Source organism: Pinus tabuliformis, chromosome 3_2 (genome assembly GCF_031772625.1).
Source record: "Pinus tabuliformis cultivar Carrire ecotype Pingquan chromosome 3_2, CPIR1, whole genome shotgun sequence".
In the NCBI taxonomy this organism is placed as follows: domain Eukaryota; kingdom Viridiplantae; phylum Streptophyta; class Pinopsida; order Pinales; family Pinaceae; genus Pinus; species Pinus tabuliformis.
In genome coordinates this window covers 526,923,660-526,942,829 of record NC_142302.1, presented here as the reverse complement: position 1 = coordinate 526,942,829, position 19,170 = coordinate 526,923,660, and the positions used below count along the sequence as shown (strand labels likewise).

Sequence of the window (19,170 nt, the reverse complement as noted above, 5' to 3'; positions counted from 1 at the left end):
TGGGGTAAAGCTAGCATCTATCAAGGCACTTTAATTCACCCTCGTGACTCCATCTTAATCCTAATACGCAAAATCATAGAAAATGGACTATCGTAAAAGAGAGATTAATCTTGGCCCTACATTTGCAAAACTCACTGACCAAGACTTTCAAGAACTACAAAAGAGTGGAGATAAATATGCAGAATCTTACCAAAATGTGTTGGAAGGTATGGATATGGAATTCATGCTCAGGTTTTATAGATCACAACAAGTACAACTCAACATGATGAAAGATGTCTATGAGAGGGATCCTAATCGCCTCTTTGACCTAGCTCACCTAACCTATGCTTTAAATATTCTAACTGACCTAATCAATGATTAATGTTATAGTCAACCAAAGGGTGATCAGTCGGATGACAATGAAGAGAGCGCGAGTGTAGGTGGGGATGATGAGCAAGCATCTATTATAGAGTTGGAAGACAATGACAATGAGAAAAGGAATATCTCCTCTAAGGATGATGAAGAGTTGGATCCTGTGAGCCTCCAAATCACTCAAGAAAGAATGGATGAATATAGTAGGTCGTGTAGGAGGTTTGTAAGGGAATGTAATTCTAATGAAGTATTCTTACATTTATATGAAGAAGAGGTGAAGCTTCATAAGATGAAATGTGAATATAAAGAGAACCCTACTAATGATCTCCTCCTAGAAGCATATTGCCAAAATCATGTAACAAATACCTTAGCCATTGTTCTTCAAGAAAAGAGAGAAGAAGAGAGATCCCGCTTAGATGAACATAACCTTGAGGATCTCGGTGATGAGCAGGAGGATGAGTCCTCGTTGGGTCCGCAAGATGGACAGAATGATTTTGAAAACACATGTGTTGAGGAGGATGAGGCTACGGGAAATAAAGTCGAGACTAACATTACCTTTCTCAAGGGTATCACTCCTGACGACTCTCCTTTTGAGAACCTTGAGGAAGGTGGCCCCATGAGCTCCTTGGAAGATGACAGTGGAGATTATTTCCGCATTGAAAAGGCGAAATGGGAAATTGTTGGGCCTCAATTTGATTGTGCTCCGATTTATGATACTAACAAAGAAGATGAGGCTGAGATTGGTTTTCCCTTTATCCCGTGCATTACTTGCGATGACATGTCCATCGATACCCTTGGGAAGGAGAATTATTATTTTCCCTTGCACGAAGAGGGACAGTTGGAAGTAATTGATTCTCCTTTTAATGAAAACCCAATCTTTGACAATGAGGCTCGTACCTGCCCACCCTATGATTATATATTCAAATCGCTTGAGCCTTCTGAATATGGTTTTGGGGAAGGAAAACCTGTTCACTGTGACACTTCACCCTTCCCTTTGCCTTTCCCTCTTGTTCATCATTTTGAGTCTTCCTCGAGTGAGTCCCTCATCCCTTTTGGTATGACCTCAAGTGACCATAACCCTTTCCCCCTTTTGAACATGATGTCAAGGAAGAACCCTTCATTGAGTAGAATTTATCCCCTTTGACTCATCTCGAGATTATGATCACTCTGCAAACCTCCCCTCCCCAATGTGACCATCTCCATGGGCAACCTGCTTGTTGCACTCCTCATGTCCCTCACCCTTCGTTCCCCTCTCGTCACGACCTTGCGGCATCTACAAAGCATAATATTATAATCAATGATTGTGATGGGGAGTTTTTGAGAGTGGTCCTTCATACCATCATTGTGTACTTAGAGGGAAAATCCTGCACTTCTAGATCAACCTACTCTCCTTCTCTTAGGACTTCATTTTACATCAAATGGAGATCATGTTTTCCCACCTCCCACCCACTTCAGCCTCCATGTGATTGTGTCCACATTCGCTTTGGGTTTTGTTTCATGAGTAATCATATTGGCAGGCATATGTATAGTGACGTGATGATATGTTGGTTGCACTGGCTTTATGATTACACTTAGTATTGCTCTTACCATACGCATGTTACGGTAGGATGCATTGCATGTTGAATCGACATTCGAACTAATGTCATATGATATTTCTCATGATGGATTAGCAGCATTTAGATTGAAGAACTGCATTTTACTTCTATGAGTCAATTTTATGGGCCTAATCCAAGCATGTGCAATCATGAGACGCCACGAAAGCATGTCGCCCCGTGTCCTTCATCCATTATATGTGCAAGTAACAGGTCTGCAGTAACCAAGAGATTGCTAGAGTTTTCGTGACCTCTCATTTGAGTAGCTTCGTCCACTTCTTTGAGAGATCATGTCCCAATTAGAGCCAGATGTTACCCACCATTTTATTGTTGATATCTCTAGGAGAAAAGCTTTCTCCAAGATGGTCCTCAACCGGCAGCCAGCAACCCCTTAGAACCACCAACTAGCTCGTTGTGCCCCTTCTCCGCCACCTGAGCCAGCCATGTGATCCCTCACCCATCTGCCATGATCATATGTTTGAGGGTGGACCTCACGAACCTAAAGGTATGCCTTGTCATTTGGTAATTGACTATTGTAGTTTGCTTATCATTGACAATTCTGGGCATAGATTAATGGGGGGATTCAGCAGAAAGAATGGGCTAGGTCGGTGTTCTTGTCCCCTAGACCTCTTTTTGGATGTTACCCTTGGATTCTAGTCCTGTGGGATCTCTTTTATTAACCCTTTGGCTTTAGGGATGGTACTTCATGGGAAACCTTGATTTTGGTTGCGTAGTCCCATTCCCACATCCACATATATTGCCCCCATTTCCACTCAGTATGACCCCATTTATCGTTTCTCCCACCTGGGTCCACATTCCTCCACCGGGTCCACATAAGGTTAGCTTTCCCCTTCCCCTTGTCCACACCTTGGGTCAGGCCTGGAATGATGCCCCGGGGATTGATGCAGCTGAAAAGAAAAGTAAAAGCATAATTGGCCACATTCAACAAGAAAATGTACCACAAAATGTAAAGGATGGTCAGGACAAAGTTACAAACACATTTAGCACGTGGGCAAAAATACATGAGCTCTACCCCATCATCATGGCCATCACCCTGGTTCCTATAGGCCCTAAATGAGCCTCCTTTATCATTTAGGAACCCATGATTGTCCCAACCCCTGGTGGGCAATGAACTGCCCTACCTTAAAAAGGGGTAACCACTGTTATATTTCACACATCATGCTCTCACCCCTTGAGCCCCATGCAGTTAATTAAAGAAAAATCGTAAAAGGCAAAAGGCATTTAAAGAAGGGTGGAAAAATCAAGGTCAGGGCACCTCATGTACCACGATTGCTCCCTCCTATACATTATATACCCAAGTGTGGGCTTCCCTTTTACTAGCTACCTTATACACTAGCATGTGGCCCAGGGCTGCCCCTCTTCATTCCATAATCCATTCATATCTTTACCACATGCCACCACCTTTTAAAAGATGTACCTTGGAAATATTATCCCCTTTAGAAGTAGAAACCACCTAATAGGATACTGGGTTAACCCCATTTGGAGCTTGGAGACATTAGCACATGCCAAAGCCCATTATGGAAGGGCATGCCATTATAAAGTCCCCACTTGTTGTCCATGATTTGTAAGCTCTTTTACTCGATTTCCTTGATGACTTGTTGTACTGGAAGACTAGGGTACGCATTGGATCTTATGCAGGATTGCAGGTGGTCTCCATCTTGGGTTTGGTCTCCCTATACGGGGTCCTAACACTCTAGAGGGCTACATTGGCACATGTAGGGTGTGTGCTGAGAGCCATGGGCCTCCACAGTAGAAGACAACACTCCATGGATCCCCAAAGATGTCCAGAGATTGCTCGAGATTCACATATTGGACGAGGAAGATGCACTTGGTTCACCTTTGCCCAGCAAGCCCCACAGTTGAAACATGCACTTGGCAGATGATCCAGGACTTGTATGCCGATGTGGCATCACTTACACCATCATTTGAGCCCTTGCAAATAGTCTACAGGCATCTTCAACTTACCTGGAGACCCATGAGGTCACTTGTGTGCCCTCACAGCCATTAGGAGCACCACAGGTTTATTATGTGGAGAACAAGGGGCCAACCCTTTGTCCATTACTTTTGGAAGTCCATTTTGGCACTTATGGACTTCATCAGGCCTCTTAGAGAGCCCAACGACATGCATTATTGATTATTCAACCTCTTGGGAGGCTTGTTATTTTGTTTATGAGCTAGTTTGGTGGGCTTGTCACCAAAAGTTAGTTATTTGCACATTATTTTTATTTGATGGGCTAATGTAGGCTCAAATTACGTAATTCGAACTCTAATGAGTGTATAAATAAGAGAGACATGAATTCATTTTGTATCTTCACTTGGATTGGATCACTCGCTCTCTTGAGAATTTTGCATTTCCTTCTTGGTGGACGAAATTGGAGCATGGATGAATTTTGATGTTTGGATTGCACTTTCTTATCATGGAGCTTCTTAATTGGCAAATGTATTAATGGTTGGATGTATTCTCTTACATGCAAGTACAATTTTGATGCTATTTTCTTTTACTTTGTCACATACATTGATCATGGGATTTTCGCTATTTTAGGGCTAATTGTTGCATGCATTTACTACTTCATTGTGGAATTATGTTTCTATATAGCATATCTCTATGTATGGGCCATGTTTGTTGAACAAATTTTCCTAGAGATCGAAGTTATCTTGATAATCCATCTTGATTTGCAAACGAAGTATAAATGCTTTAAGGTCACTCTCTTTTTTTGCCCTAATGCTAAACAAAGTTGCCCTTAAAGCCTCCTTGAGCTAGAAACGAGATCCACTCTCATAATTCTTCTTGACTCCATATCCCCAAAGGAATTAAGCATTGATCCACCATAAGGTGATCACCTTAAAACCTTTCTTTTTTTCTTCACTTTTCCCCCTTTTTTCTAGGTTTAACCACAATGGGCCACCTAGGGCATCATTTTCCCGACAAAGTAGCCATAGAAAAAGTTTGATGTCCTGGCCTCTACTGCGTTGGTGTGTCCTCAAGGTCTCCTCCAAATTTGAAGAAATTTCGACAGTGGGATTGCGAGATATCCCAAACCCTAGCCCTGAGACCAAACTTTGCCCTGGTGTTCCCTAGGCTAGTACCTCATAGGATCAATTTGGCACCTCTAAGTGGAAACTCTCGTTTTGATCCTTTCGCCTTCCTTGTTTAGGTTAAGATCATCATTGGTTGCTAAACATCCTCCCCTTAACCTAACCTGGGTCCACTTGGTCCTATGTGGTCCCATACCTTTGAAAAGTCAATTCTTCAAAAACCAATTGGGAAACCAAGTTCAATAAGGATTTTAGGGTTTTGGAAGCTCTTTTACAATTCATACTCCTTGAACCTAGCCCTTAAATCCTCACCCCTTTATCCTAGAAAGCTTTGTACCTTGCTTAAGAAGCAAGCAAGTCCCATTCTTGAGCCTCCCATAAGAAAGGGTCCCCAAGATCACTTCACACCCATCATTAGTTGATCTATCCTTTATAAGTGATTCTCTATATATCGGGTCTCCTCCCATCGGTGAAAGTCCGTAAAGAGTAGGAAGCTTTAGTTGTGGTGACAGTGGGCTTTAGCTTCGTTGTTGCTCTTGACCTAGCTAGTGCCCCTCTAGGACCCCCTGCTAGTTTGAGTAGTAACAGGTACAAGTGCCCAAGTGCACAGAAGTACAAATCAGGCACACAATTGAGGGAAGGTTGCTAGCTGAAGCAAACGGCAAGTCATTGGGGGGTTTTAGAGGAGATTTGGAGGGTCATATAGCTAGCACAAGTGCCCAAAAAATATTTGTAATTGTTGTAGCTTATATTTTCTCAGTAGGGTCATTTTCCTAGTTAGGGAACCCTCATTATTCTAAGTAATAAACGCTTGTGGGGTTTTTCCCTAGTGTTTGACCAAATATTTGTGTCCTTATTTTTCTTGGTTGTCTTCTATTGTGCATATGGTTTTATGTTCTATTTGCAATTGCTTACTATCATTGGATGATTGAAGATATATTGGATAATTGATTGCTATTGGAAGAAGAATTGTTATAAGTGATTGTTTCAGCATAGAACATTGGAAAATTAACACTAGCCTAGTGTGACCTTTCTTGAGGTCTTTCTTTCCACTGTTCAGGATGGGCACAAATAAGAAGCACTTATTGATGTTGTGTGTACCTAGTAATTCATATTTACACTTTCTATTTATCCCCTTTATCCACACATCCCATATTTGGGTTGATTGTTATCCATAACCAATGTTGGTTCCTTATTTTTCTCATTCTTGAGCAGGGGGCTGGAAATTTACCCTAAGAGGTTAATGCAGCAAAAAGAAAAGAAAACATTGGCCATGAAGGTAAAATGTAAAAGATTGGTTGGGAAATAATAAAGTGTGTGGACAAAATCTTAGCCTAATCTCTACTCCCCTTGTTAGCCCTCACCCAGTTCCTGGCTAATGTATTGAGCAATCAAAATGGAAGGAACTTTGACAACAACCCCAATGAGCAATTGATCACTTCATCTTTAAGGGGTATTTGATGCATAAATAAAAGCAGCAATGAAAGAAACAGAAAATCATTAAATAAAAAGGTGCACAAGTTGGGTGGTGAAAATTGGTAGAGGAGCAGGGCAACTCAGGTCCCGTGATTGCTCCCTCTTCACATTATAACGCTCAAGAATCATGGAATTCCATAGCCATTACGAAGATGGGGGCATCCTCCATAAAGTAAACCCCAACCATGTCACTGACCACTTGTTGTTAGTTTTCCAATACCAGATCAGATTTAATATTCTCAGCGATTTATTTTATACCTAGGAATTAATAGCAACACAATATTTTTATTTTTTGTGAAAACTACTAAATAAAAATACATTGCCATTTAACTTAAATAATTTGCAGTAGAATTGAATACAGAATCAGTGACAAAACACAGTAGAAATTTGCCCAACAAATTCTCCTTCATTTTTTATTACTCTAGAAAATTAGGGCTCCCTTAAAGAGGAAAATTACCCTCAGATAATACATAGAAACTACAGCATACTAGAACATGGATTTTCGGCCCCCTGGGAATTTCGGCCTCCTAAAGAATTCGGCCCACTGGAAATTCTCGACCCTAGAAATAACTCAGCCTCCCCCTGCTCTTCCTCAACCTATACGGACCCTTGTACGCTAGAGAAATTCGTTCTCCTTCCCTTGTGCAAACCTGGCTGGAAAAACTCAACCCCTCACAAATTTCGGCCTCCTGCAATCTCAACGTCCTCTCTCCACAAACTCAGCATCCTTTAATCCTTCTCCCGAAATCACGTTAATGCACACCTTTCTCTTCTCTCCAGCCATGGTTCTCTCACTCATTTGAGAAAATCACTCTCCCAAGCACGGATGTGTCATCTTCCTCTCCCTTAAGCTTCCTTTATAATTTTCATTAAGCCAAATCCCTAACCCTCAATCTCCAAAGTGATGGATGGCTAGGATTAAATCCTAACCCACTTAGATCAATGGTAAATATTAGATCTAATTCACTAAAATGAATTAAATTCATTTTTCTTTGGAATCCTTAGCTTAACAATCAACATTAATTAATTAATTAATTAATTGATTAATGTGCTTTTTCTAAGTTAAACTTAGGAAAGAAATCATAAAAGTCACTTGCTCAACACAAAAAAGCACCTAAAAAGGCTTTTGGACATCTTCTGCGTGCTTGACACCTAGCATATGCAAAAGCACCTATCCGAGCTATTAACATGAACACTGCCTCCTCGTGATGAAGGTATTCTACACCACCCCTAGCTTATCCCTATAGAAGACAAGTTTTCCTTTCACAAAAGGCTTGATGAGAATATATGCAACCTTTTCATCTGTGGATATGTATTGAAGTTTCATTGTTAGGCCAGGAGAGTAACTCCACAAATGAATTGCTTATTGCATTAGCTAAATCATGAATATATACATGAGTGGAGAGAATCTTGGGATTCCAATTCCAAGGTCTCTTGGTTTTCTTTAATTCATAACCGAAACTATCTACAATAATCCCAATCCTTTCGGATTAGGTGTCAACATTCCCCCCCCTAATCTAAAGGGATGTTGGTGAGTCCAAGCATCAATCTGAATCTTTCAAACTTTTCTCTTCGAAGCGCTTTGGTGAAGATGTCCACAATTTGCTCATTTGTGGAACAATGTCGTAGATGGATAGTCTTGGCCTCAAAATGATGTAGAATCAAATGACATTGTGTATTAATGTGCTTGGTACGATCATGGAACTTTGGGTTCTTGGCCAACTTTATTGCATAAGTGTTCTCAATCAAAGGAGGAGTTGAATGCACTTGTTTCTCCTACAAATCTTCCAGAATTTTCCTGAGCCACACAGTTTCCTTTCGTTGCTTCAATTGTTGCCACATATTCTGCCCCAGTTGTGGACTCTATTGGCACTGACTGTTTGCATGACCTCCATGAGACAGCTCTCGATCCAAGACTCATAACATAACCTGAAGTAGATACTTCGGTTTCTTTATCTCCATCAAATCTGAATCAGAGTATCCAATCAAGTTGAAGTCATCCACCTGTATATACTTGAGTCCAAAGTCCTGAGTTCCCTTCAAATACTTTAGAACTCTTTTTGCAGCAGACCAATCACCCTCACAAGGCTTTTGCAAAAACCTAGAGAGGATTCCAACATCAAAAGAAATGTTTGGTCTAGTAGTAGTCAGGTAGTTGGGACTTCTTACGAGTTGTTTTTACTTTGTTGCATCCTCGAATTCTTTTCCTCCAGTGGATGTGAACTTTAAATTTTGTTCCATTGGAGTAGTCAAAGGATTGCACTCAGCCATGCAAAACTTTTTCAACAGATCTCCGATGTATTTCTTTTGAGAGAGGAATATAAAATTTGGATGTTGGGTTACTTCAATACCAAGATAGTAGTCAACATAGCCCAAATTTGTCATTTCAAAACCTTTCCTCAGTTCTTTGTTTAAGAATGCAATGTAGTTTTCGTTGTTCCCTGTCATCAGAAGATCATCTACATACACCACAAGATATACAATTGTTTTGCCAACTTTCTTGACAAACAAAGTTGCATCCTCAAAGATCATAATGTTTGAAATTGAGTTTCAGAAGATGCTTAATCAATTTCTGGTACCATGCTCGAGGCGCTTTCTTGAGGCCATACAAGGATTTTACAAGCTTGCATACTTTGTGTTCCTGACCCTTCACAACAAATTCTTTTGGTTGGGACATAAAAACATTCTCTTTCAGATATCCATTCAAGAAAGCAGTTTTTACAGCCATTTGATGGACTCTCCAATCGTTTTGAGCTGCTAAGGCAAATAGTGTCTAAATGGTAGCCCATTTTGTTGTGGGGGCAAAAGTCTCCTCATAATCAACCACTTTCGTCTGTGCAAAACCTTTTGCCACAAGCCTGGCTTTATGATTGTCAAGTGAGCCATCTGCTTTATACGTGTTCTTGAAGACCCACTTGCAACCTATTCGTTTAGTTCCTAATGGAAGATCAACCAGCTTTCAGGTGCCATTCTTTATCAAAGCATCATATTCTTTTTGCATCGCTTCTTTCGATTCATCATGAGAAGTGGCTTCTTTGAAGGAAGTTGGTTTGAAATCTGTAGACAAATTTAGTCAACAATCATAAGAAACATCCATATCAACCAGTGAATCAATATTGTCTACATCACCTCCATTTTGTCTAGTTGAGCTTCTTATTCCTATCTTTCCAACTTCATCAGGACGAACACTTTCAAGTGCCTTTGTGAGCCATTTTGGAGGACCTTTCTGAGATGGGGCTAAATCAGGATTTAGCCTCCAATTCTCTCAATCACATCACTCAAAGTGTCTTCTTGATAAGTGGTTGGAGCTTCATGAGGGGGAGAAAGTGCTTCAGAAGGAGATTCCATAGATTGATCCAGTATAGGGATACCCCCTTCAAGATGTGGAATCTCATTATCAAACTCTTGAAAAGACTTTGCATGTCCAAATCTATCCAAGCGATCAAGTTGTCGCTCAACAACATTGTCAATCTTGGAAGATTCAAAAAATATCACATCTCTAGATATTATAAACTTCTTATTTACTTCATCATAGAGACGGTATGCTTTGGAGGTATTTGAGTACCCTAAGAAGATACATTTGCAACTCCTTGCACCGAGTTTATTTCTCTATTCCTTGGGTATCAAGGCATAACAGGTGGAACCAAAAACCGTGAGATGCCTCACCGAAGGAATGTGGCCATACCACATTTCATAAGGAGTCTTGTTTTTCAAAGCATGAGATGGACACCTATTCTTTATAATATATATACACAACACATAGAACTACATCAGCCCAAAACATCAACTTAACATTCTTGAAAAACATCATTGAGCATACCATATTTAATATTGTCCTGTTCATTCTTTCAGCTACTTCGTTCTGTTGGGGATTATAAGGCACGGTTATTTGATGTTTGATCCCATGCTGGCGAAGATATATTTCAAATTCATTTAAAGTATATTATTTTTCATTATCAGTACGAATAGAGCCAATATGAGATTGTTCATCATTTTCAATCCATGCATGAAAGTTCTTGAATGTTTCAAAAGTTTCAGATTTGTTCTTCACCCAACACATTCTGGTGTAGTCATCCATTAATGTCATCATGTATTTATTGCCATTTGCAAAAGGAACAGGCATAGGGCCACACAAATCAGAATGAATGAGTTTAAGCTTTCTATGTGCTCTAGAATGGGAATCATGAAATGATTGTTTGTTGTGCTTTCCTAAGATATAAGTATCACACTGCTTAAGTTTTGTAGGAATTGTAAGCAAACCAGTAACACCATTTTCCTTCAACAAATGAAGATTGTCATAGTTCAAATGTCCAAATCTAGAATGCCATAAAACGCTTGATGGAAGTGTACCTTCATCATAATGAGAAGTGTATCAAAAGTTTTGTGCACGAGGAGAGGTTCCTTGCAGCTTCAATAATCTTTCTTCTTCTATCCCAATCATCACAAGTGGCTGATCTGATGTTTTTCTGACCTCAACCTTGCGATCAAATATGTGAATGGAGAGTCCTTACTGGCGGATGTGGACCAAAGACAACAAGTTTCTCCTCAACTCCGAAAGGCATAGAACATCATGTAGAAGAAAGTTTGGAAGACCAAGCAGTTTGAACCTGATGGCTTGAGTTTTAACTTATATGCAAAGTAGACTGCTCCATCAACATTGTCAGTGAATTCTTCAAAGAGTCTCTTATGAAAGTCATGTGGCAAGTTGCTCCTGAATCAAGCAACCCAGCATCTTTCCATGAAACAAGTGAAGCATTAAATAGGTCTTTAGTTACTCCAATGTTGCAATGTGCCACAACATAATGAGCGGATTCAAGTGCTTTTCCTTTCCCTTTATCTAATGTTTTTCCTTTTTCTTCATCCCTGTCCTATCTAATCCTGTCCCATGAGTGCTTACGTGTGGAAGCATCATGACCATTTCTGTTACACCGTATGCAATGAAGATCAGAGCTTTCTCCTTTGAAATGTCGGCCCCCTTTCTCCTTGGAAATGTCAGCCTCCCTCCTCTAAATCCTTCTTTCCTCGTCCTCTTCGGCCACCTTTTCTCTAGAAAAATCATGTCCCTCTCTTTTTGTGCAAGGCATGCAGCGTTTTCAGAAGACTAAGCAGCTGTCTGTTTCTTCCCAAAATCTTTCTCTCTTTCAACAAACTTGTCCACAAGAGAGTCAAAAGAAATCTCTGAAAGTTTGTCACTTGCTTGTAATGACTCAAGATAATGGGAATAAGTAGGATACAATGCCTTGACAAAAGTAGTGAGAGGAACATCTATTTCAACACCAGTGGATTTTATGTCATGCATAATGGCTCCTATTTTAGAAGCTAAGGCCAAAGGGTCATCATCCTTTAATTCTAAATTAAAAAGTTTGATCATAACTTGGACTAATTCAAGCTTGGAGTGAGAGTCATATAATTCTTTCAACTTCCTTAAAGCACCAAAAGCATATGTAAAAGGAGTAATATGACGACTCACCTCTTCATTGATGGATGTTGCAATCAAGGCATAGGCCTTGTTGTTCTTGTTTTCCCAAATGGCAAGCTCTTTGTCAGAAGTGGGCTTCTGAGGAGGATTAGCTCCTTCTCCTTCACAAACTCCTTTCCACAACTCATTGAAAATCAAAGTGTGTTTTATCTTCCTGGACCACTCATGGTAGTTCTTTTTGGCGGAGAAAACCACTCCAACTATAGCGATAAGTGAATGCATCATAAAATTTGATCTGGCCTCAAAATAATTATAATACTTGCAACAAAAGATTGATGTCTTTGTAATAAAATTGTTTGGCTATGTCTTCAAAAAGATCATCAATATGCCTCCATACATCATGCTTCAAATAATCTTTGACTTTTCAAATGTGTATATAAACCAACGTCCCAATATAATAAATGAAGCAATATATATTAACCAACCTCTCAATATAATATATATGAACAAAATAAGGTTCAACACAATATTACAATTCACCTACGACCATTCACCATAAGCCATTCAATATACCATGCAACATATATATCGGCCCCATTAAAAAAATTCATCTCATAATGAATGGAATACGACCTGTTCAAAGTATTCAAAAAAAATACCACCAAATCCAGCGCAATCTTCCACATACACATATCGGTCTTTTAATAAGAATAAATTTTCAAAACATCACACCTGGTCGGGCCCTCCAAATGAGTTTAACACAAGTGCAAGTGTATACAATTTAACACAAATCTCCACAACATACGACAACATTCAACTACCGCACCACACTACGCAAACTAGATTACAGTCTTCAAAAATTGATGATTACACATACTAGATTACATAGACAGCGTCGGATCTCAGGTTGAACAGGAGAGGTTCGATTCAACATAGTATTGAGATCATGGCCTTATCATACTCTAGCACAGCAACAAAGTTAACATCCTCCAGCGCAGCATTCACGGCTTTTACCATTAAAACACACGCACAACATAGTTCCAAAATGCATTTTCCAGAAGGAAGATATAGCATATGGCCTTCAATTCAACACAACCAGTCACATGAGTAATGCACAGCAAAACAAAAAATCATCGTTTTCACCAGCAAACAGAGGACAAAATATTCTAGACAGAGAATAATGGAAGAAAAATAGGAGTTACAAGGGCAGAAAGGGACTAATTATGGGCTTGTGCTCCGATACCATATCAGGCCAGGAAAGTAACTCCACAAATGAATTGTTTATTGCATTAGCCAAATCATGAATATATACATGAGTGGAGAGACTCTTGGTATTCCATTTCCAAGGTCTCTTGGTTTTCTCTAATTCACAACTGAAACTATTTACAATAATCCCAATCCTTTCGGATTAGGTGTCAACATTCACAAGTCCCCTCTAAACCCTATCACATCCTCTCACATAACCTAAAAATATACTTGAACTAGTTATGTAAAATCCTTGTTGTAATACCTCAGTTTTGATTCATAATTCAATAATGTGTATATATATGGTGAATGGCTAAAAGTCAAACTATGTGATATGTAAGATTGTACATTGAATGATAATAAAAAAAAAATACATCACCAACAACAAAAGAGAAGGACAAAGGAATGGAGGGCTACGACTCCACAAGAGGAGAAAGACAAGGGGGCTTAAGTAGGCTAACAAAAAGGACCTTAGTAAGTGATTTAACCCAGAGTCTTTGCAACCTTAATTATGTCCCTTGATTATTAACTAATCATTGTTTCATTAAGCCATGGGAGGATTAGTGCATGAAGGAGGTGTGTGGGTCTCTATAAGGATACACGGCCCCTTCATGACATGCAACTTGAGCTTTACCTTTCTTCCATGCAAACAAACTATCATTTGATTGAAGGTTTAGAGGGAAGTTTGAACATTTTGAATGTCCTTCAAATTGACGAAGACTCCAAACTATCGGGAATTAAAATTACCATGCAAACTATTATTCTGTTGAGGGGAATCGAGAGACCTTTCTCTAAGCAAATTGTTGTAAGATTACTATAATCAAACTACAAAAAGCTACAACTACAAATTATGAGAGAATTGTGGTTGTACGGAGTGATAATTAGTGTCATTGAACAAATTCACTACAATTGATAATCCCTAGAATCCCAACAATGAGAACTTTTGGCCAACCTATGCTAGAGCCCTATAAAAAAGTGGGATGGCTTGAGGGACTACTGAGCAAATAAGGGGATCACATTCCTTATGCTGTGCAGGATGAGGGGGAAAGAAGGTTGTGGATTGAGATTGTTGTAGGAGTTAATATTCACTACGAACCTAGGAATTGGGTTGTGAGAAGAGAATTAGTGCCAGCCATAGGAAGAGTTTACCCTTGTGGATTCATAGCTTCGACTCAAAGGTGAGCCTCTGTTGCAAAGAGGTTAAGTGCAACAAAGAGCCTATGGTTGGGTGGAACGTCTTCCTGCAACCAATTAGTGGATTATTTGCCTAGAAAGATAGGTTTACTTAGTTGTGTTATGAAATACAATGTTATTGTGGTTTCTATTATGTATAGCATTAAATCCAGTTTGTGCAGTTCGGTGCTCATGATTTTAATTTACCTATTCATGGCTGAAATTATTATAAAGTTGCATGCATGTGTTAAGTTTGAAATTGATGGTTAAAAGTTTTGTAGCTTTATTTCCACTATTGAATTATACAGCTAGTTCATATAATCAATTTTGCCATCACAGACAAAAAGTTGGTGTGAATTTGGGTAGTTTAAAAGAGTACCCCATATCCTCAAAGTGCACAAAGGGCATTGGGTACATTACAATATGGCATCAGAACTATTGGTTGCAACATTGGAATTGTATGGTCCAGAAGTCAACTATATATAAAGAAATCACAATTTGTGTGACAAGTGTTTGACAAAATTTCTCCGTGAGCATAATTGAGCAAAATAGCATTTGAAGCTTGCAAATATTGAACTGAGTGTTGCAATTACTAGATTGGAAAATTGTTACAGCATTTGAATAGCTTATGGAGGTGTAAATGAGAAGTGCCCGAATTTCAGAGTTAGCTCTATGAAAAGTTTGGGAAAATGTACCTTGCAAGATATGTGTTTGACAAAATGTCCAGTAGAAGAAAGCATTGTATAAAGCCATAACATCCTATTTAGAAGCCCAAAACTGGGTATGGGTGTAACCATTGCAAGGCTAATTTAGACAAGAATAATTTTGATGGCTCAAAACTTCAAAACTTGAGAAGAAGAGACTTGTAGCCTTAATAGGCAAAACTAATAAATGCATATAATTTCTAGAATTTTTTAAAAAAATGTTATAGACCTAGAATTAACGTGTGATTAACAATTTTTCTTAAATGCACACTTCTTGAAGAGTCAATGCTCCAGCAAGGATAAGTTATGATCAACATCGAAGAGTACCATTGCAAAGATAACATGGAGGATAGGCAAGATCCCTATAGTCATGATTGAGCCATTAGAGCTTATAGAAACTATGAGCTTGAGGATGGAGGTGCAAAGTTATAGTGTTGATAATAATAGAATGCTAAGGGCTCAAGACAAACAAAATCAGTTAGACACTCAGCTAGTGCTAAGCTTGAATCAATTGCAGACCCAAATGAAGAATGGGTCAAGCTTAAGGCATGGGGAAGAAGGTAGAGTTCATTCAAAAAGAGAAAAATAGGGAAGATTCAGGCACTGAAGAAGTGTTACCAGAACTCAAAGGCACCATCACTCACCAACACATTCAACTACGGGGCTGTATGCATCCAAAGAATCATAGAGTAGCCCAAAAGTATCGCTAGACAAACATCAAAGGAGGAGGTATGAACAAGATAATTTACAAAGAGAGCCTGGGAAAATTAAGCCACCATTCTTTGATGGTCCAAACAAGATGGGAGAGGATGCTAAATCCTAGTTGCTAAGGATAAAGTACTTTCAGTTGCATAACTACTCATCCAATTTAGAAGCCAGAATTGCTATATATAATTTGCAAGGAAAATCCTCTATGTGGTGGGAGCAGCACAGACAAGTTAAGTACATTAAGGAGAAGAGAATCTCATGGAAATAATTCAAGAAGTACTTCCAAAAAAAGTAATCCTCTAAGCACCACTATGACAAGAAGACGCGAGAATTCTTTGAACTCAAACTAGAGAACATGACCATGGAAGAATATGCAAAGAAATTTTTGGAGCTGTTGAGATATGTGAGTTGTATTAAAGATTAGAAGGTCAAGATACAAAGGTTTCTAAGTGGTTTTCCTACTTTGCCAATCTAGCTTTGGGGTGCAAGTCCCCTTGTTGATGTGATAGCATATTTCCTCACTCTACCACTACCATGGCTGTGATTATGGTGCCATGCCATGTGGGCCGAGCTATCATACTACAATGGCATATTCCTGTGTTGGGATTTCATTCCACATTAATATTCCCCCATTCCATCTAATTTACCTTGCTAAATTTAATTTATATCTATATATATATATATATGAAACCACCCAAATTTCCAGAATTGTGCAATAGTAGGTTGTGACTTTCCCCTTGGATATAAGGTTAAACTGCAGCAAGGGGTAGCATTTGGTCTTCTGTATGGAACTAAGGCTAAATGCTACAAGAAAGCACATGACCCCACTGAAGCTGGCCTTAATGACCACAAGGGATATTCACTTCCTTGTGAATTCTAGGCTGAAACCAACTTTTGGTCCTAGAGTAAGACCTAAAACAGCATATGATTAGTTGAGAGTTTGTCTCCATCAAATGTAAGGAACCAGGCTAATGGTCCAAGACCAGGAGGTCTCTGCTAGAGTGATAGTTTGTCTCTTTACATACTAGCAGTGGGTCATTTCAGGTAGCATAGCTTTCTTTGAATAACAGTGATGATTTGACCCATCACAGATAGCAGCCAGTGATGGTTGTGCTCACTGCAGATTGACAGCTAAGTTATGATATATTTTGCCACCTGCGGAACAAAAGAAGGTTGTGACTTATTTTACAGCTTGGCAAAATACACTTTATGCGGATTTACAACTAATAGATTTTGCCATCTTCGGAACAAAAGAAAGATTGTGACTTATTCTACAGCTCGGCAAAATACACTTCATTTAGTCAAACTTTTCACCGACTTCTACTCTAAATTTGTAACCTAAATTAGCATATAGGGTTGCCTCTGCAAATTAATGAATTAATATACCATTAAGAAATGACTCTGAGAATCCAAATTTAATCTATTTTTACAGGCATGAACATAACATTTTTTATATTCATACCGTCGAATTGCTAGCAGAAGTGGATTCGGAGTCCGATTCGGCTTTTTGAGAGTCACGGTCTTCAGACGGAGGTGGTTCTTCTGTAGTAGTAGAAACGGACCCGCTCTTAAAACCTTTGTCGTGCTGGTCGCCATTGCTACTGCGGCACTTTAACCTGTTTAAGCTTCTACTACTTCTGCAGGTAAAGCCAAAACTAGAGTATTCCCAGGAGAGCCCTTTGCAGAAAACTCTCCTGGCAGTGCCAGTGGAATCAATGCCAATGAAATTAATTGGGGTACTTGGCACATGGTTCTTTAATCTGTAGGGCACACTGCACTTGAATGTAAAATTGCTGAGTGACAGAATTTCGGCATTAATGGCGGAACTGGGAGCAGTCGCCATGAGTAGTGATAACATCACTATTATTTGCTTGGTGTTAATGGGAAGCGAGGCCGAGGATGACGCCTGTTCTGAATTGTATTACCATTTTCATTTTCATTGTGATTAATAAAAATTATAAACGGAGATTCAGACCACCACGTGAGAAAAAAAACCCGATCGAGGATAGGGGGAGATAGATAGATGTAATATACGCACCTACGTGGACCTATCATGGCCGTCCACTATGGACCGCATCGGAGAATCTTGGGAGCGATTATCCTCCAGTTCGGTCGGGAGGAGCTGAAGACTCCTGGGCAACACAAAATAAGCTGAAGACTCCTGGGCAACACAAAATATAAAACATAAGATGATATTAAATTGGACTTATGCCTCTAAATTGTGCTACGGTGATTTATTATATATAAAATAAACGATAGAAAGTTTGAAATATCAATGTTGCAGCGTTTTAGAATAGCATTTTCGAAAACCGAACAAAAAAAGGTAGTTCCTCATTGAACAGAACTCTACATGGCATTAATTTACAAGCTTTCACACAAACAAACATTTTGTCAAGAAACCCTATTCTGGTTAGGCTCTGATTTTGTGATTTAAAATTAGTGCATCTTTATAATGGTGATGGGATTATCACAGACATTTCTCTTTATCAATTAATAAAAGGGGAATGGTGATGGGATTATCACAGACATTTCTCTTTATCAATTAATAAAAGGGGAATAAAATGGGAATAATTTTTTAAGTGCAGTCTAACTTATAGACAAAGTAGGCTTTTTCACCATAAAACAATTTTAAGAAAGAATGTAATTTTTTGTTGTTTAAAATGTATTTTCAAATACATAAAAAGATTCAGCTCCCTGAAAAATCCCTATGACACTCCAATTCTATAAATTAAACATTTTAAGTCATTTCATTTATAGGTTAGACTAAGCCAATTTTTTATATCAAAATTTGTGTGTGTTTATTATTTTGTATTAATAATTTATATTACGATTATCTTAATTTGAATATTGATAAATTTATTTATTTTATTAGACAAAATTTATACATAAGATGTTTATCATGAAAAAATCTCTTTCAAATATTATTTTTCTGGTGGATATGAGCACCTACAAAATAATATTTTTTTTAAATGCAGATTTTAATTAGAAAGAAGTGTTTTGCACCCATTTAAAGAAAATAAAATAATTAAGAATGTTAATTTGGAAATAAATAAGAATATAGATCTCATTTCAAAATTGCTTCTCTTCATTAGAGGATACTTCAGAAAATTCACCTTGTCCCTTTCCATTCCCCTCTCCTCTACCCAATATCTTGATTTTATTTTGATGTTTTCATTTATTCTCACTCTTACAATAAAACCATTTTGCATCATTGTACACAAATTTTATGAAAACAATGTGCATGTTTAGTTTTGCATCATATATTTAAAACAAAAATAAAAGGCAAAAAAGTTCTTGCAACATAAAATGTGTGAAAAATGGACACATGAGTAAGTTTGGGATGCCTTCATTCCATCTATTTTTGTTTTAAATGACTTGAGTCACTTTTTTCATTTTATTTTTGAGTATTTCTCATCCAGACCATATGGAGACTTATTCTTTGAAC

The 19,170-nt window shown here is 38.5% G+C and overlaps 1 protein-coding gene across 3 annotated transcripts in view; it reads right to left on the bottom strand.

The window, feature by feature from the left end:
• The window catches only part of LOC149181620 (putative zinc metalloprotease EGY1, chloroplastic), a 387,966-nt gene extending 370,047 nt beyond the window's left edge, over positions 1-17,919 (bottom strand). Inside the window, exons 1-2 of one of the 3 annotated variants that reach the window (XM_089416656.1) lie at positions 17,764-17,919; positions 17,188-17,636 (exon numbers count right to left, since the gene is read on the bottom strand). In XM_089416656.1, coding sequence (XP_089272782.1) covers positions 17,188-17,583 — 396 coding nt within the window. In that variant the 5' untranslated portion in view covers positions 17,584-17,636; positions 17,764-17,919. The other 2 variants (XM_089416654.1, XM_089416657.1) reach the window with 2 other exon arrangements.
• Positions 17,920-19,170: the final 1,251 nt, after the last annotated feature.